Raw genomic sequence first — 19,698 nt, 5'->3', positions numbered from 1 at the left:
CACTAGAAAACCAGAAGTGGCGCCATGGCTCAAGGGGTAGGATTGTAGCCTTGAGCTGAAGAGTCCAGAGACAGCAAGCACTCTATCCCAGCCTCTTGGTCTCCCTTTCCCTTTCCATCCTTTATTTTTAAATCCTTATGAACACGTACAAAAATAACTTCCACATAACTAAGACATGCAACATATAAGCTGATAGGGAAACTTACTTGGCAGTTTGGACATCTGTACTGGAAAGTGTGCCTTGAGAAACAGCTCTTACTTTGTTGTAGGCAGTTTTGATAACCTAGGACAGACAGTAAAAATCTTTACTTGATACAGTCTCCTTTGGCATCACTTCTTTACTAAGGCAAAGCACAGCATGGCAGGTTACTTTCAGAAACACCAGTGTCTATTTGGAATTCTTCCCCCACACCCCGTTTTTGTGCCAGCACTGGGGCTTGAGTTCAGGGCCTAGGTGCTGTCCCTTACCTTTTTTTCTTTTTGCTTAGAGATTTAAACTCAGCACCTGAGACTTTTGCCCAATGGCTAGCACTCTATTAACTCCAACTCCTGTCCCTTAGCTTTTTTTTTTTTTGCTCAAAGTTGGTGCTCTACCACTTGAGCCACAGTTTCACTTCCAGGTTTTGGCTGGTCAATAGAAAATAGAAGATAAGAGTATACAGATTTTCCTTCCAGGATGGCTTTGAACTGTGATCCTTAGATCTCAGCCTTCTCAGTGGTTAGGACTATAGGTGTGGTGCCAGCTCTATTTTGGAATTCTGTTGTCACCAATATGATTTTTTTTTCTAACTAGTCGTGTCACTTGCACTTAGGGCCAGGGTGCTGAACTTTTCTATTCAAGGCTAGTGCTCTACTATTTTAAGCCACAGCTCCACTTCTGGTTTTTGGTGGTTAATTAGAAGAGTCTCATGGACTTGCCTGCGTAGGATGGCTTTGAACCATGACCCTCAGATCCTAGCCTCCTAAGTAGCTAAGATTTAGAGGTGTGAGCCACCAGTGCCCAGCTTATATATGATTCTTTTTTGCCGGTCCTGGGACTTGAACTCAGGGCCTGAGCACTGTCCTTGGACTTTTTTTGGTCAAGGCTAGCACCATTTCTGGCTTTTCTATATATGTGGTATGGAGGATTTGAACCCAGGTCTTCATGCATGCTTAGGCAAGCACTCTACCACTAGGTCAAACTCCCTGTCCCAGTCTATATGATTCTTAAAGCAGCTATTTGTACATGCAGCCAAATTTTCTTAGAGAAATTAAGTGGCAGAGGGCAGGAAATGAAGACAATGGCTCTTCCTTGAATTGAACAAAAGGATCTTTCATTTCTAAATTGGAAATCTGGCCAATGATTTTCTCCATCTCAACCCTGGTGCCATTTTGTTTGAGCTTGTTTCCTCCAATCATCTAAGACTCATTCTCTTCCATGTTAGTTACCATTTCCAGAGGCACGCTCCTGTCTCGAGCACAATCTAGATCTGCCCCAGGTTATGAAGCCCCCCTCAAATCTGAAAATCCCAGATACCAAAGACCAGGACTGTCAGGTGTGTGGTATGTGTTGACACTGAGGATCAAACGTAGGGCCTTGCACAAAGAAGACAAGCAATGCACCATTTTTACAATGGTTGCCCATCCCTCCCAGTTCTGCTGCTACCTTCGTTAGCCTTGACAAGCTCTTCCTACCTCTCTACCTCCCAAGTAGCTTGTATTGCAGGTATGTACTACCTCACCAGGATCTGGCTCTAGTCTTTAATTGTGCTGCCTTTATTCTTCCAGTCCACCAAGTTCCTTGGTCCCTTGATTTGTCCACTTCCTTTCAAGTTCCTCTGGCTTCTCTTCTCTATCTGGCCTATATTCATGAAATTGCTTTAAATCACCTCTGTCAGTACTCGCAGTCTTTGCTATCTGCCTCCTGCTTCTAGTTTGCTTAGGGATAAGACCTGCTACCTGCACTCCCATTTTTTCTCAGGATAGTGAATGTTAATGAAGAAAAAAAAAATAAAACTTAGTTGATTGTACTGGGAAGGCATGAACAGTCATTTTCAAGGAGACACAGATACTGCTGTGCTCATGTTTTATGAGTACATTTATCCCAACCCCCATTCTCTTCATTCAACCTGCTTCCCTTCTTTCGTTCTCAAACAGGACCAAGCACACCTTTCTTAGTCTTTCTGATTTTACCTTCTTCCATTTAGCCTTTATTTTTGCTGTGTTCTGGATCCCCTTTGTTCGAGTCAACTTGCTTTTCTAGTCATTTACCATTTTATAATTCATACATGTATAAAATCTTGTTTTTTCTTTTTGGTAGGACTTTTGTTTCTTTCTGGCAGTACTGAGATTTGCACTCAGGGGCTCAAGATTGTTAGACAATCACTTGAAAGTGACTGTCTCCTCAAACTTAATCTGTAGTATAAAATGCTGATTCACAAATAAGTCTCATCACAGTGTGATATGCCTACATCAACTTCTTCTCTTTCATTCCTTAAAATTCTTTCTTTCTTTCTGTCTGTCTGTCTGTTTTAGGGCTTGTCCTAGGGCTTGAACTCAGGGCATGGGCGTTGTCCCTTCGCTTTTTTGCTCAAACCTGGAGCTCTACTGCTGTTTTTGTTGGTGGTGGTTAATAGATGAGTCCTGCCCAGGCTGGTTTCATAATCCTTAGATCTTGGCCTCCTGAGTACCTAGGATTATAGGCATGAGCTATCAGCAACCAGATTGGGATCTGAAATTTAGGTATGTCACTTGTCTGAACAGAATCACCGAGAGCACATTCCCTGCTTTCCTAAGGTGTAATACATTCTTTTAATTTTTTTCCTAATAGCAAATACACTTCAAGACATCATACTCAGAGGACATTAACAAATCATGGCATTCAAACATATCATTTATCTTACAATAGTGAGACATGAACTCAGGACACGCATTGAGTTACATGCTTTGAACTACAGCCCAAGGACTTTTGCTTTTAGTATTTTATTTTGATATAGGGTCTTAAGTTTCTGTCTTGACTGGCCTCAGGTGGCAAGTCTCTTTTGCTTTTGAAGTAGTTGGGATCACTGGCATGTACCATGACACAAGTCATATTTATTACAAACATGTTAAAAGGAGGAAAAGTTGAGAGAACTGAGTTTGCCAACTTACGTCCCCAGCAGCTGCAGCCTGGGAGACAGTGTAAATCCCAAAGAGTCCAGAATCTGAGTAACTGGCATTAAAAGCAGAAACCTGCAATATAACATAACATTATTGTATACAGTCTACCAGGTAAAAGTGTACCAATTTCCTGTCTACACAAACCTGTTCCTTTACAGTTTAAGTGAGATAATTTGTTACTTTTTAAAGGCACATTGCTGAAGGTTATACAGTTTACTCTGGACAACAATGGCTACATTTTTTTGGTTTCTAATATAACACTTCATTGGTTTATGTAACATTTTACATTCTCTTATTTCTAAGGCTCCACCCTGCCTCCCCTGCCTTTTTTTTTTCTTTCTGCTGGTCCTAGGGCTTGCTTGAAATCTAGGCCTGAGCATTGTCCCTGAGCTTCTTTTGCTCAAGGCTAGCACTCTACCACTTAAGCCACAGCGCCATATCCAGCCCTTTCTGCTTATGTGATACTGAGGAACTGAACACAGGGCTTCATGCATGCCAAAGGAATTTGAAAAACAGTACTTTTTTCTTCTTTTGCTCAGGTTAGCACTCTACCACTTGAGCCACAGTTCTACTTATAGCTTTAACTAGAGATAAGGTTAACTAGAGATTAACTAGGGATAAGAGTGTCTCATGGACTTTCCTGCCCAGGTTGGCTTTGAACTTAGATCCTAAGATCTCAGCCTCCGAGTAGCTAGGATTACAGGTGTGAGCCACCAACACCTAGCTAATGACAATGTACTATTAATAGATATCAAGCCTGGCTATCTTTCCAATTGTATACATATTTTCTATTTATTTGAAAATATCAGAGCAGGCTAGCATTAGGAGATGAACAGGATTCTACCGTTTTTTGAGCTTCTGAAAACAAAAGATGAAGTGCCAAATTGCTCACACTCACATCGAAGGGCTGCTGACTTCCTTTGGAAATGGCCTGGTGGAGAAGGCTGGTGCTGTTGCTGCCTCTTTTGACATGAGGCCCAGCGCCCAGGACATGCTGAAGAACACTGAAAGCATTGGCCTCATTACTTCCTAGGGCTGCACTTTCTGCTACAATAGCAGCGTGGACAAGACTGTCTCCATTCTGCTCTCGAATTTCACCTGGAGTCAGGTAAGGAGAGGGGGAGGAAGGATATGGTGGGTCACCATTGATTTGACCCCACTGTATTCCCTACGACACAGATTAGGCTTTTCTTTTGCCCTGAGCTTTCCCCAGGCCACCCTACCCCGATATACCATAGAATATATGCCACACCAATTACCTTCTTCTGTAATCATAGTAAAACAAGCAAACCACCCCAGTATACTATTCTAGCCAGGAAATGCTTACCTCCAAGATATTTGGCTTTGGAAATAGACAAGCCAAGCCCACCTCTCATGTTTAGAAATTGTTCACCAATTTCCTTTAGGACATAATGGTTCACACCTGTGTGAAAAGAAACAAGAAACAAGGAGCTCGATTTTCACTTATTGTGAAGCTGAGATCTGAGGAGCATGGTTTGAAGCCAGCCTGGATAGAAGAATTTGAAAGACTCTTTCCTCCAACTAACCAATGTAAAGCTGGAAGTGGAGGAGTGGTTCAAGTGGCAGAGTACCAGTTTTGAGTGAAAAAAGCTGCATGAAAATACAAGCCCCGAGCTCAGGCTTTATTACTGGCAGAAAAAACACAAAACTCCATACTCAAGAGATGTATGATTATACAATTCAACTACTATGCTCGAACAGCTGAGTCACACCTCCAGCCTCTTTTGCTTTTCTGTCTCTCTCTCTTTCATCTCTCTCTCTTTTACATTTTGCTAGTCTAGGGGCTTGAACTCATGGCCTGCACTGTCCTTGAGCTTTCCTCAAGGCTAGCGCTCTACCACTTGAGCTACAGCACCACTTCTGGCTTCTCTATGGTGGTGCCAAGGAATTGAACCTGGGTCTTTGTACATGCCAGGGAAGCACTCTACCACTAGGCCAAACTCCTGGCCCTGCTTTATTTTTTCTGATACAGTCTTGCTTTTGCAGGTGGAAAGACTCAGACTATCATCTACTTATGCCTCTAGTGTAGCTAGATTATAGAAGATACATGTTAATATGACTAGCTTTTATTGTTGTTGAGATAGGAATTTTATTAATTTTTTGCTTTCTGCACTTGGCCTTGAACTCCAATTTTCTTCCTGTATGTAGTTGACCTACATACAGGAAGGAGCCAATCCATGCAGCTTCACATTTTTTTGGTGCTATGGGTATTGAATCTAGGTTCCTGAACAAGCTATATGCTCTTGCCCTTGACATGCTATGCCACTAAACTACACCTGCAGTCCTTAAAATGGGATCATTTTATTGGTGTTAGTCTATTTTTTTCGGTTGGTCATAGGGCTTGAATTCTGGGTCTGGATGCTGTCCCTGAGCTCTTCAGCTCAAGGCTAGTGCTTTCCCATGTTGAGCCACAGTGCCAGTTTTCTGATGGTTAATTGGAGATAAGAGTCTCATGGACTTTTGTGCCCAGGATGACTTGGAATCACAATCCTCAGATCTCAGTCTCCTGAGTAGCAAGGATTACAGTGCCCGGCTTCTATCTTATCTTTTCTAATTTGCATCCAGATGATAGGTTAATATTGAACACTTAATGGTCTTCAATGGGACTTGAACTCAGGGCTTGGGTTGCATAGCTGATAAGGGTCTATGTAGCTTCCAAAACACACAAAGAATCTTTACAACTCAAATAGTAAGAAAAGAAAACCTAGTAGAAAATACAGGGCAAAGGGCCTTTTTTTTAATTTGCCAGTCCTGGGGCTTGAACTCAGGGCCTGAACACTGTTGGTTGGTTTTCTCAAGGCTAGACCTCTACCACTTGAGCCACAGTACCACTTCTAGCCTTTTCTATGTATATGTATGGTGCCAAGGAATCGAACCTGGGTGTGCATGCTGGGCAAACCACTAGGCCAAATTCCCGGCCTGGCAAAGGGCTTTATACAGATTCTAACAAAGAGCAAGGAAAGCAGGTTGCTGTCATCTGTCATTAGGCTACTTGGACACTTTCCATCTCTGGGACGCACACATTCAGAACAACGGTTACCTTATATCTGTCTGCAAGTCTACTTAAGAGAACTGAAAGAGGTGTACTAAGAAAAGCTTAAAAATGAATGTCTATATATTCACCATCGCCAAAAGGTAGACTGGTCTAATGTTAACGTTAAAGATAAACAAAATGGGGGCCGGGATTTGGCCTAGTGGTTAAAGTGCTTGCCTAGCATGCATGAAGACCCAGGTTCGATTCCTCGGTACCACATATGTAGAAAAAAAGCCGGAAGTGGTGCTGAAGCTCAAGTGGTAGAGCTCTAGCCTTGAGAAAGTGCAAGGACAGTGCTCAGGCCCTGAGCTCAAGCCCAGGACTGGCAAAAAAAAAGATAAACAAAATGTAAAAATTGTGTAACTTTTCACCTTTAAAAAGGTACACTGAGCCAGTACACTGATAAATGTGCTTATGTACATGCTATAGATAAGACTTTGAAAATATCACACTAAATAAAAGAAGCAATTTATTGTCTGATTCCAATAGATAAAGTACCCAGAATCATCAAATCTAACAGAAAAACATTTTGAAATTAGACTATGGATAATCTGAAACTTAAAAAAAATCCCACAGTGTGAGCCACAGTGCCTGGCAGCAATTCAACTTTTTGCTCTCACATATTAAAAGTTTTCTTTTTAGTAAGGCTAATCATCTTTTAAAATAACTGTCTACATCCACACTTTCTCTATGAATCATCTCTTTCCCTATTTTTCTATTAAGTTGTACCTCAAAAAATTTTTAATTTACTTTATTGTTACTATAGGGGTAATACAAAAAGATTATAATTACATGAATCAGGTAATGAGTACATTTCTTTTCGTACAGTGTCTTCTGTTTCCTCATTCTTTCCCAATCCCTCCCTCTTATCTCTACCCATGAGCTGTAAAGTTCACTTATATCAGTGTCCAGAATACAGTGCACTTATTTCTTTAAGAGATATAATTTTATTGCCCTTTTTTTTTTGCTAGTCCTAGGGCTTGATCTCATCTCAGCCTGAATACTGTCCTTGGGCTTTCTTAAGGCTAGAGCTCTACCATTTGAGCCACAGCACCACTTCCAGCTTCTTCTATATATGTGGTACTGAGGAATTGAACCCAGGTCCTCAATGCATGCTAGGCAAGCATTCTACCACTAAGCCAAACTCCCAGCTTGCCTGCCTGCCTGCCTGCCTTCCTTCCTTCTTTCTTTTTCTTTCTGTGTGTGGCAATCTTGGGGCTTGAACTCAGGTCGTGGGCACTGTTCCCTCAGCCTTTTTTTTTCCCCCTCAAATCTAGAACTCTACCACTTAAGCCACAGTTCTAGTTCCAGCTTTTCAGAGATTAAGTGGACATAAAAGTTTCATAGGCTTTCCTGCCCAGGCTGGGCATTTTTGCAGGTCTGCAAAAACTTCTTGCCTAGGACAATTTACCCTTGTTATTAGGTTTTGCAAATACTGTGAAGACTATCGGGGTGCCAGTGGTTTACAAAGTTAAATATTGGAATTTGCTTTTCCAGACAATTAAAATCCCATTACAAATTGCTGGTGTGATATGAGTTTCCAAACTATATTCAATCTCACATAGTATCATTTTAAGGGACTACTCTTTAGGAAGCAAAAGGATAGGCAAACATTTTCCAACTTACCAATTCCAATCAAAGCCATTCTTGCGCTTGTAAAATGGTTCTGAACAAAGAAATGTAACTGAGGAAGTAAAGAACACTCATTAGGATATAGCAGAAAAACGAAAAGCTGTAAAAAAAAAATACAAGTACAGTGTGGCAGAAATTAATGTTTAGGCTTAAATGCTGCTACTGTGAACTACAAGGTACTAATTTGTGAATTGCACAGTAGGATTTTATTATAAAAAGTAATGATTAAAGGAAATAGAATTCACCAGGCATGGATGGTAGTATGCAACTATAATCTCAGCACTTAGGAAGCTAAGATTGAAGGACCATGAGTTTGAGGCCAGTCTAGACTATGTAAATGAAAACCCCGTTCTTCCTTCCCCTCTACAAAAACCCTAAAAATTAATTGTAGTCATGGTTTTACAACTTTGTAATAAGCTAAAACCACTGAAATTTGTGCTTTAAATAAGTACCATGTATGGTATGTGATTTGCATGTAAATAAGGCTGTTACTAAAAAAAAGGACTGGAGGCTGGGAGTTTGGCCTAGTGGTAGAGTGCTTGACTAGCATGCATGAAGATCTAGGTTCTTCGATTCCTCGGTACCATATACATACAAAAAGCCGGAAGTGGTGCAGTGGCTCAAGTGATAGAGTGCCAGCCTTGAGAAGGCCCAAGGATAGTGCCCATTCATGCTAGACAAGCACTCTACCACTAGGCAAAACTCCTAGTCCTAGAGCTACATTTAATAACACCTTTAATAAAAACACTAATGTTGAAATAACCAAGTTTTTTGGTTTTCATACTGGGGCTTGAATTTAGAGCCAGGTGCTGTTCCTGAGTTTTTTGCTCAAGGCTAATATATTTGACTTGAGCCACAGCTTCACTTATGGATTTTTGTTGGATAACTGGAGGTAAGAGTCTTACAGACCTTCTTACCTGGGGTTTGCTTTGAACCAGATCCTTAGAGCTCAGCCTCCTGAGTAGTTAGGATTACAGGTGTGAGCCACTAGCACCCAGCTTACTTACTATATGCATGGAGAGACTAAACGTAGCTAGTCAAGTAATTAATTGTGATATTTAATCACTTAATTATTGTTCTAAAAAGATGCATATACACAGAAAAGGGTATCTTTATTTTTAATATTATATTTATATATAAATATATAATATATATGTAATATATATTATATTTGTATTTTTATTACAAAGTAATAACTTTTCAGACAGAATTTTAGTTAAAAATCATGTTCATGGAGCGGGGCAGAAGCAAGCATGCTGAAATTTGTTCAATTTAGGAAGTAAAATGACAGATCAGCAAACACCTGGAAATGGTAGGTGAATGTCCCATTTACTGTGAAAAGGAGCCCATTTTCAAACACCCCATGTTTATTCATTACCTCCTCTGGCGTCACCTTTCCAATCCGATAGTCAGGACAATACAAGGAATTACCCAATGCATTCCTATAAGCAACAGCATGCAAATTCTCAATGACACCTGTGAGATAGAAAAGCACAGCATTTCTATATAAATTTGGGACTTAATTATTAAGAGGACTTGACATTTACTACCATTTCAACCTCCAGCAACTGTTAAAACTCTGTCATTTCACTGTACCAGGAAGAATTATAAATACCTATGGTAGTGTCTTGGATATACTGAATATTTTTTTTTGGGGGGGGGGGTAGTAGTCCTGAGACTTGAACTCAGAGCCTGGGCACTGTCCCTGAGCTCTTTTACTCAAGGCTGGTGCTCTATTACTTGGAACACAGCTCTACTTTTGGCTTTTTTTTTTTTTTTAGCTAATTGGAGGTAAGAATCTCACAGGCTTTACTGCCCAGGCTAGCTTCAAACTGTGATCCTCAAATCTCAGCTTCTTGAGTAGCTAGAATTACAGGTGTAAGCTACTGGTGCCCAGCTTCCCCGAACACGTTCTAACATGAACATACCAGCATCACCAGGAAAGTGTAGGGGCTAAATCTAGTTATGATTTTGCTGCTACCTTATTGTATGTCTTTTGACAACTTGTTCAATCTAAATTCTAATTCCTTTCAGGTTCCCTCTCTAGATAATGCAGGCACCGTCAGGGCACCTGGAGGTATAAATTAACTACAGGTTAGAGGCTGCTGTTGACCTAGACTTACTCTTCACTGGGACCCTGGAAACATGCCTGTATCCATGCTTTCTTGCCCTGCTGGAATTTTATTTCTACATCTTCTCATTCTGGCAATCCTCCTGATGCCAGGCACTGTACTAGGTGCTGGAAATGCAGACAAATAGTTATAATGTCTAACTGGCCTTCAAGGCAATGAGAACCATTACAGAATAATCAGGTAAAATTTGGGAAGAGGCTTAATACGAGTGTTTCCTGGGTGGTTTGTTTATTTATTTATTTATTTATTTTTGCCAGTCCTGGGCTTGAATTCAGGGCCTGAGCACTGTCCTTGGACTTTCCTCAAGGCTAGTGTTCTACCCTGAGCCACCGCACCACTTCTGGCCTTTTTTTTTCTATGTATGTGGTACCGAGGAATCGAACCTGGGTCTTCGTGCATGCTAGGCAGGCACTTTACCACTAGGCTAAACTCCCGGCCCATCCTGGGTGGTTTATGACCGGTATAAACGACAGAGGAAAACAAACACAAAATCATAAAATAGTTTGTTTCAGAAGGGAATCACAGCAGGTAGGGAAAGAGGATAGAACAAGAAACAAGAATGGTATTATACATTTCCAAAGTTTGGAGAAAGGGTTCTGAAGGTTTTCACAGTAAAGACATGACATTTGATAGATATATAGACTGAAACACGACCTGATCTGATATTCCAATAATATGTAGTTTTTGTTTTTTCCTGGTGCTGGTTCTAGGGCCTGAATTCAGGGCCTTGGTGTTTTACCTGAGCTTTTGTGCTCAAGGCTAGTGCTCTACTACTTGAGCACCTCTGCCTTTTTGGGGGTGTTTAATTGGAGACAAGAGTCTCATGGATCTTCCTGCTCAGGTTTGGTTTCAAACTTTGATCCCAGATCTAAGTCTCCTGAGAAGCTAGAATTATAAGCAGTCACCACTGGCAGCTGTCTTATACACTTTTTATGTATCAGTTAAAAACAAAGAACAAGGATTTTTCTCCAGATTTTCATGTCAAAAGCATCACTGCTGAGGAATGTAGAAGACATTTACAGTTGCACACCTGGAGGTAGAGCCTCTAGCAGCCAGGAGACTACATGGTAACTGCAAGTTAGAAAACAGGAGAATTAGAACCTCCAGCATGACAACTGTGCAGGTGCTTCTGTGACATTAAGCATCACCACGATTAGCTACCAGCAACATGAACCCAAACACTTGCTGTGTTCTAGACATTCACAGGATTGGTGACAGGCCTGTGTGCTCAGGTGAGTGAGTGCTGACATACTGAATATTCTGTCCCAATCAGAGGTCATTTGGCTTCTAAAAACTACCAATGCTTTGTTTACCTTAGTTTTGACAGAGGTACCTTCCAAAATTACATAATTAAGCATTCAGTATGAACATGAAAAAGTTCTCATTAAAATAAATTAAGTTATAGCTCATGCCTGTAATCCTAGCTACTCAGGAGGCTGAGATCCGAGGATCATGGTTCAAAGCTAGCCTAGGCACAAAAAAATCCCTGAGACTCTTATCTTCAATTAACCATCAGAAAACCAGAAGTAGCACTGTGGCTCAAGGGGTAGAGAGATACCTCGAGCTGAAGAGTTCAGGAATGGTGCCCAGGCCCAGAGTTCTAGCCCCATGATCAACAAAAACAAAAGCAAACATATAGTACATAAATGGACACACTAAATTATAACACTTGTACAAATATTCAAAGGATAAAGGTTAAAAAAACTGTCTTCAGTACATTTCTCCCAACAAGTAAAAATGTTTAAAAACAAATAATTATTTTATTATAAATACAATTACAATTTGGATGCCAGTAATTTATCAGGAAGCTGAGATCTGAGGATCACAGTTAGAAACCAGCTTGGATAGGAATGTCCACGAGACTCTTAACTCTAATTGACTACCAAAAAGCTGGAAGTGGATAGGCTGGGAGCATGGTCTAGAGGTAGAGTGCTTGCCTAGCAAGCATGAAGTCCTCGCTGAGTTCCATTCTTTGGTACCACATACACAGAAAAAGCTGGAAGTGGTGCTGTGGCTCAAGCGGTAGAGCACTAGCCTTGAGAAAGCCCAAGGAGAGTTCAAGCCCCAGGACTAGCATTAAAAAAAAAAAAAAGCTGGAAGTGAAGTTGTGGTTCAAGTGATAGAATGCTAGCCTTGAGTAAGAAAAGGCTCCAAGACAGTGCCCAATGCCTAGGCCTTGAGTTTAAACCCAGGATAGGCACAACCACCTTTCTCCCCCAAAAGAAACCAACACCCTTCACATAGAATAAGTATCCAGTATTCTCCAATCAATCTGTTCACTATCAAAAGGCAAATATAAATGTTTAAGAAATAAAAGAACACATAATGTACTTATACAGCTTACCAAATATTTGGAAAAGAGAATTTCAATTAAGTAGGAACAAGTTACAAAGTGATCTTCACAAAAGCTAGTTATCTAGAAACAACTGTTTCCAAAAGACACTTACGAGCCTGTGGATTCTGAAAAGCCACAGCTTTGTCGATCTTCAGCTGAGACTGAAGGGCAGCTACTTCCCAACGACGGAATTCTGGTGCAGTGGTGACATTGAGCAGGTACTCCATTAGAATCTCACTGTAGAAGACATCAAGGCAGGAGTCCCAGGTCAAAACTTTAAAACCAATACGCAAGATCCTACCTCACTATAATCTTCTCTGTATTACATTTAGGATTTGTGGTTAGCACTGCTATGATCACAAGGTTTGTGAATAATAATCCAAACCAAAGTCAGTGCAGTGAAGTCCCAGGTACTCACATATCATCCCGCAAGCATTCCACATTGTACGCCATGTTTTCTCTGGTTGCAGTCACACTGAATTGGAAACAAATTATAGACCATTATCTGAATCAGAATAAAATTATCCTTGGATCTTCTTTGTTCTATTAACCAAGTTTGAGATATTATAAAGTATAAATAAGTGTGGGTCCTGGTGGCTCAGGCCTATAAACCTACTCAGGAGGCTGAGATCTGAGGATTGAGGTTTGAAGCCAGGCTGGATAGGAAACTCTGTGGAGGTGTGTGTGTGGGGGGAAGGGTGAAAGGTCAGAATAAACCACTCAAAAAAGCTGGAAGTGGTGCTGTTTGGAGTGCTTGCCTTGAGCAAAAGCACCTCAGGGACAGTACCCAGGCCTAGAGTTCCAGCAAGCCCCAGGACTGACAAGAAGAAAGAGAAGGAAGGAAGGAAGGAAGGAAGGAAGGAAGGAAGGAAGGAAGGAAATAAATGTCCTTTACTTCCAAAATTACTGGCAAAAAAAAAAAGGCTGGAGGTGTTAAGTCATAGAATGCCAGCCTAGCAACTATGAGGCTCTGAGTTCAAGCCCTAGTAACCACATAAACACACATACAAAGAGCACTGGGTCTAAGCCAGCCTGGGCAAAAAGGACCGGAAGCATAGCTTAAGCAGAAGAGCGCCTTTTTGGCAAGCATAAAGCCCTGAGTTCAAAACTAAGTACCAAGCTGGGAATGTGGCTTAGTGGTAGAGTGCTTATTTTGAGCAAGCACTTTCTCTCTTTCCTTTTCTCACAGTCATTTCTCCAAATAGAAATCCTTTGCACGTTCATTGGGCATGGTGGCTCATGCCTGTAATTCTAGCTACTAAGGAGGCTGAGATATGGGTCAGGATTTGGCCTAGTGGTAGAGTGCTTGCCTAGCATGCATGAAGACCCAGGGTCGATTCCTCGGTACCACATACAAAAAAAAAAAAAAAAAAAAGCTGGAAGTGGTGCTGAGGCTCAAGAGAAAGCTCTAGCCTTGAGAAAGTTCAAGGACAGTGCTCAGGCCCTGAGTTCAAGCCCAGGACTGGCAAAAAAAAAAAAAAAAAAGGAGGCTGAGATATGAGGATTGAGGTTCAAAGCCAGCCCAGGCACTTAAGTCCGTAAGACTCTTATCTCCAGTTAACCACTAAAAAACCGGAAGTGGCACTGTGGCTCCAGGTGAAGCGCTCAGGGACAGCGCCCAGGCCCCGTGACCAAAAAAAAAAAAAAAAAGAAATCCTTCGCATGTTATATATGCTGCAAATCTCTAATTTAGTTACCACCTTGGTAACAGAACTGTTTCCTTACAACTGTACCTACATGTATTTTTACTACTTATTTTTGATATAACAAACCTTAGTTTACCACCAACTGCTTCAATTCCACGCGTTATCTTGAAAGCTGAAGCTCCTTTTGTAGTCTTTAAAAAAAGAAAGAACATATTCTCAGTAGTTCTTCAATGTCATGTTTGCCATACATCACACTTTATCACTATATTAAAATCTACTGTCTGTTATTAGCAGATTCAAAAGGATCTTTACAAAGTAGTGAATCAATCTTAGCTAAAAATGACCAAAGTTTATCAAAACGTACAAGTGAGCTGTTAGTGGCTCATGCCTGTAACTCTAGCAACTCAGAAGGCTGAGATCTGAGGATGGTGGTTTCCCTGGCAGGAAAGTCTGTGAGACTCTATTTTCAATTCATCACTAAAAAGGCCAGAAGTGAAGACATGGCTCAAGTGGTAGGGTGCTAACATTGAGCACAATAGCTCAGGGACAATGCCCAGGCCCTGAGTTTGAGATGAGCGCCACCCACCCATACATATGCAAAGCACAAATGTATCAGTGTGTATGCTTGTGTGCATATATATATATATATGTATGTATGTACACACATATATACATATATGTACATCCACACACACACATCCACATATAGTTTGTTTCTTTGAGATAGGGTCTTGGTTTGTAGCCGAGGGTGGCTTGCAACTTGCTAGGTAGTTCTGACTTAGTTGGTACTTTAAACCTTCCTGAGTACCAGGGTTACAGATCTGGCTGTTTTCTTTCTTTTTTTGGTCAGTTGGGGGACTTGAACTCTGGGCCCCGTGAGGTTCCTTTTGCTCAAGGCTTGCACTCTACCACTTGAGCCACAGTGTCACTTCTGGCTTTTTCTATGATTAGTCGGAGATAAGAATCTTACTAACTTCCCTGCCCAAGCTGGCTTTGAAAGAAGATCCTCAGATCTCAGCCTCCACAGAGCTACGATTACAACTGTGAGCCATTAGAGGTGTTTTGGCTTAGAGTTTTACATACAGTACATTGATATATAAGCTTACTAGAACCTTTAATTTATCCTGAAAGAATTGTAGATGGAAAAGGAAATTACTTTCAATTTTGACTTTAAGTTTTTTAAAAAAACTGATTTCTTATGTTCTAACACCAGCATTTAGGTGGACATTAATTTATTTACTGGTTCTCTAGCAAATATCTAGAGGTTTTAACCTCAGGTTTTCCCATTTTATATAAGAGGATTTTATCAAGTTGAAGTGTCCTTCTAAAATTCCTGTCCATTCAGAACCTGGGGAAGGCATCTTTTGTGTGTGTATGTGTTATTATAAAGGTGATGTACAGACAGATCACAGGTACACAAGTAAGGTAATGAGTACTTTTCCTTTGGGGTAAGTGTCTGGGAAGACATCTTTATCTAGAAACAAGGTCACTGCAGATCACTGAAGATGAAATTATACTAGATTAGTGTTGACCCTAAATCCAATAGGACTTGCGTCCTCACGTGGACACCAGGACAGACAGAAGGCCAGATGATTAACAAAATCATGAACAGGAGACTCAGCTAAAGTCAAGGAATTTAAGGACTGATGGTAATTACTGGAAGCCAGGAAGCAGCTTAGGAGCCTTCACCTACAGCCTTGAGACAAATAATAGCTCTGATTTTAACTTCAAGCCTCTAAAATTTAGAGGATACATTTCTTTTGTTTAAGCCTCTCCAGTTTGCAGTAATTTCATCAGCAATTCTAAGAAACCAACATAAGCCTTTTCAAACACTGAAATAATAAAGATACATACCAAATTAGATGCAAGACGAAGCAAATGAGAGGTTCCTAGATTGTTGAAGTCCTCATTTCTACTACTGGCTTTAATGAACAAACCAATCCTTGAGACGGGAGCATAATTTTCCAGAGAAGCGATCACCAAACCATTTGGCAATTTGGTGAACTGCAGTTAAGATAAAGCAGAGATGGTATTATTGCCTGTTATCATGAAGAGTAAGGTTTGAAGGGGTCCTGAGCAAATCAATGAAACTTACCTCAAGGTTCTGAGGCCGTAGAGGTGTTGGAGGGCTAGCGGTGGCTTTAACTTTGGGAGCAACTTTGAGGGAATAAAATCTCTGAAATACACACACACACAAAGGTCAGATGTTATATGTTTTAGACGATAGTGCTTTATATAAAAAGTCTTAGTGTTGCCAAGTGACACCATGTTCAGCAGTAAAAAGATCAAGAACCACTCCCAAGAGATGGATAATACATGAATTTATTAACCCACTGGTTGAATGGCTTGGTTTTAATCCAGGCCATTTGGGGGAGAGGGAGGAGGTTCAGTACTAGGGTCTGAGTGCTATGTTTTGTGCTTGCTAGACAAGTGCTCTACTATGTGAGTTACACCTCCAACTTTGGTTTTTGTTTTGAAAGTCTGTTGTAGCCCAGGTTGAATTCAAACCTGCAATCCTCTGTACTTGGCTTCCCAAATGTTGGGATTAAAGATGTGTCACCATGCCCAACTTAAGCCACTCTAAAACCCCTACTTATTTGTGATTTATAGAGAATACTGAATTCTCTATGTTCACCTTTTTGGGGGTGAGAAGTCTTTTTACTGGAGATCAAACCTGCTCTATCACTTGAGCTACAGAGCTACTTCCGGCTTTTTCTATTTATGTAGTACTGAGGAACCAAACCCAGGGTTTCATGCACACTAGGCAAGCACTCTACCACTAGGCCACATTCCCAGTCCCTTCCGTTACCTTTTAACTATATCTTATTCAAGTTTCAAGAGATTCTGAAATTCTTGGAAAATGTGTCTTGACTGCTAGGCCAACCTCCTTTTGGTGATGTCAGTATCCCTGTTTCCCTAAACCGCCCAACCAATCTGACCTTTTAAGTTTTTTTCAATTGAAATGACTTCATCTCCTTAGGTTGGCAACCTTTAACAGACAATGTATACCAACTTCCTCAGAATATTTCCACAGCAAGACCACATAACCAAGGTCTTACTTTCTTTGACTAGTTCTCTCATCCTGAGATCAACAATAGATTTACTGAGAAGATTCTCCATGTGAAATATGCAGCTAATGGTATGATATCAGGGCTCTACTAAATAACATGATATTTTTTGGCAAGCAGTACACACACTAAGTCATTTTATTCATTAGACATCTAAGGTTCATGGGGTTATGAGTGGAGATGAATGTTTAGTAAAATGTGGTATTCTTGGGATCCAGTAGATACACTGCTAGAATTTCCAGAGGATGCTTATGAACATCTGTAATGCCTCCACTCTGTGCTGTCCAAAAACTGTTGCTTTATATTCCAGCATCAACAGTGTGCTAACTTGCCTGCTTGCTTTCATGTATTACTAGTATTACTTTATCCACCCTTAGTATTGCTTTTTAATTATGAATCACAATTAGTTCTGTTTTATGGCTAGGGTATAGGTATGGTATACTAGCTTTGAGCCTCTGACTTCTCAAATAGCATATGAGCCCAGAAACTTACCTTCATGTAAAATTAGAAACGTAATAACTGCTTTAAAGTTGAATGCAATTTTGTTCCCTTTGACCCTCTACAATTGTTAACTTTGATACACACACACACACACACACACACACACATATGTACACAGAATGGAATGAAGGCAAATTGGGGGTGGGTAGACTTTTGCCAGTCTTGCCTAGGAAGCAACCTTTTTTTCTTTTTGACCAAGACTAGGACTTGAACTCAGTATCTGAAGCTTTCCCTCACTGGCTGGTGCTTTATGACCTTAGCCATACCTCCAATCAGAAATGGTTAACCAAAGGTTAATTAATCTAGCTGGGTGCCAGGGACTCATGCCTGTAACCCCAGCTACTCAGGAGGCTGAGATCTGAGGATCACAGTTCAAAGCCAATCCAGGCACAAAAGTATGGGGACTCGTATCTCCAATTAACAACCAGAAAACTGGAAGTGGTACTGTGGTTCAACATGGTAGGGTACTTCCCTTCTGTTGAGCTTAGGGACAGCAGCCAGGCCCAGAGCTCAAGCCCCACAGCTGACAAAAAGAAAAAAAAAAAGGGTTTAGACAAGCTGGGTATACTATAGCAAATTAGTACAAGTATTTAAACACAAAACACAAACTACTCCCAAGTTTTGTCTTTTGTATCCCCTACTAGCAGAGTTTCTCAACTCAGAAATTTTGGCATTGGGTCAGGTAATTTTTTGTGCTTGGGAGGTTTTTTGGTTTTTTTTTGTGCCAGTACTAGGGCTTTAACTCAGGGCCTGGGCACTGTCCCTTAGCTTTCTGCTCAAAATTGTTGTTCTACCATTTAAGCCACACCTCCACTCTCAGTTTTTTGGTGGTAAGTGGAGGTAAGGGTCTCATGGACTTTCGTGTTCAGGCTGGCTTAGAACTGAGATTCTTGGCCTCCTGAGTAGCTAGAATTACAGGTGTAAGCCACCAATGCCTGGTGGGGCAGTTTCTGTGCATGCACTCTCTCCAAAGAAATTGTTGCCCATAAAACTGCCTCTAGGTAACTCACTGTTCACTGGAGATGAATTATCTTTTGCTGAGGGGCTGGTAACGTGGCTTAGTGGTACAGTGCTTGAAGCTCTGGATTCAATTCCTCAGAACCACAGAAACAGCAAAAGCCAGAAGTGGCACTGTGACTCAAGTGGTAGAGCACTAGCCTGGAGCAAAAGAAGCTCAGGGACAGTAACCAGGCCTTGAGTTCAAGTCCGAGGTCCCCCAATAAATAAATAATAATTATCCTTTGCTGAAATTTAAGAAGTGTTCATCTCCGGATAACCACTGTTCTCCAGTGATAAACTACTGTTGTTTTTTTCTCTAAGGGACAGCTTATATTTAATTTAGGTTTCAAGGGGAGAAAAATCATGTACTTCTACCAAAACTACACACCAGTTCCAGGTGATCAATCGCTGTAATCGCACGGACTTTCTTCCGGTTGTGAGTGGGAGTGTGTGTGCCCCTGCGCGCGCGAGACAGCCTATCCTGGGTCCTGAACTCAGGGCAAGGGTGCTCTTACCACCTGAACCACACCTCCACTTCAGCTTTTTTGTTGTTGTTGGTTCATTTAAGATAAGATCTCACAGACTTTCCTGCCCGGGGCTGGCTTTGAACCTCAGATGTCAGCCTCCACAGTAGCTAGGATGACAGGGACGAGCCACCAGCGTCCGGCTCCGCCAGGATTTCCTCCTGCCGCCTTTCCCCGTCAGGAGAGCCGACAGTCTGCGGCGGAGCGAGGCGCCGCGAGGGCGGGAAGCGGCCGTCCCGCTCGCCTTCCCCAGTGACCTTCACAGGTCTCACCTCCACTCTTTCGGACTTCCCCCGGCCCTTCGGGTCTTCGGCTCCTGGGTCTCCTCCGCCCTCGGGCCCAACGGAACTTCCAACCCGAGCCTTGCCTCAGCCCCTCGGCCCGCGGGGTTCACTGAAGGACAGACCAAGACCCAGGACTCCAAGGCCTGGGAACCTTCCTCACCCTCCCCGTCCCGAGCCGGGCACCCTCAATCTTCATCATCTCCTTGTCAACATCCCCCCACGTCCCCAAGCCTGCCGGCTGTGCTCACCGAAAAGGACCCGGCTCTGGTGAAGAGCTTCATGGCTCAAGATCGCGGTGACCCGCTGTCACCGGGCGTTCAGGGAAAGGAAGATGGTGGTCAACGACCCGGATTTCCCGGCTTCCTTTGCGAACCATCTTTCCCA

The 19,698-nt window shown here is 41.7% G+C and overlaps 1 protein-coding gene across 1 annotated transcript in view; it reads right to left on the bottom strand.

Moving 5' to 3' along the window:
- Positions 1 to 19,698, bottom strand: part of Uqcrc2 (ubiquinol-cytochrome c reductase core protein 2) — a 23,346-nt gene extending 3,648 nt beyond the window's left edge. Inside the window, exons 1-12 of the mRNA XM_090357821.1 lie at positions 19,563 to 19,698; positions 16,034 to 16,114; positions 15,793 to 15,942; positions 14,065 to 14,129; positions 12,711 to 12,767; positions 12,405 to 12,529; positions 9,204 to 9,301; positions 7,820 to 7,877; positions 4,466 to 4,561; positions 4,037 to 4,236; positions 3,130 to 3,210; positions 207 to 283 (exon numbers count right to left, since the gene is read on the bottom strand). Coding sequence (XP_090213947.1) covers positions 207 to 283; positions 3,130 to 3,210; positions 4,037 to 4,236; positions 4,466 to 4,561; positions 7,820 to 7,877; positions 9,204 to 9,301; positions 12,405 to 12,529; positions 12,711 to 12,767; positions 14,065 to 14,129; positions 15,793 to 15,942; positions 16,034 to 16,114; positions 19,563 to 19,595 — 1,121 coding nt within the window. The 5' untranslated portion in view covers positions 19,596 to 19,698. The remainder of the gene's footprint in view (positions 1 to 206; positions 284 to 3,129; positions 3,211 to 4,036; positions 4,237 to 4,465; positions 4,562 to 7,819; positions 7,878 to 9,203; positions 9,302 to 12,404; positions 12,530 to 12,710; positions 12,768 to 14,064; positions 14,130 to 15,792; positions 15,943 to 16,033; positions 16,115 to 19,562) is intronic.

The sequence above is a fragment of the Megascapheus bottae genome, chromosome 25 (assembly GCF_031878675.1).
Source record: "Megascapheus bottae isolate mThoBot1 chromosome 25, mThoBot2.hap1, whole genome shotgun sequence".
Classification (NCBI taxonomy): domain Eukaryota; kingdom Metazoa; phylum Chordata; class Mammalia; order Rodentia; family Geomyidae; genus Megascapheus; species Megascapheus bottae.
Note: the sequence above shows the minus strand (reverse complement) of the source record. Positions and strands in the feature narration are given on the sequence as shown.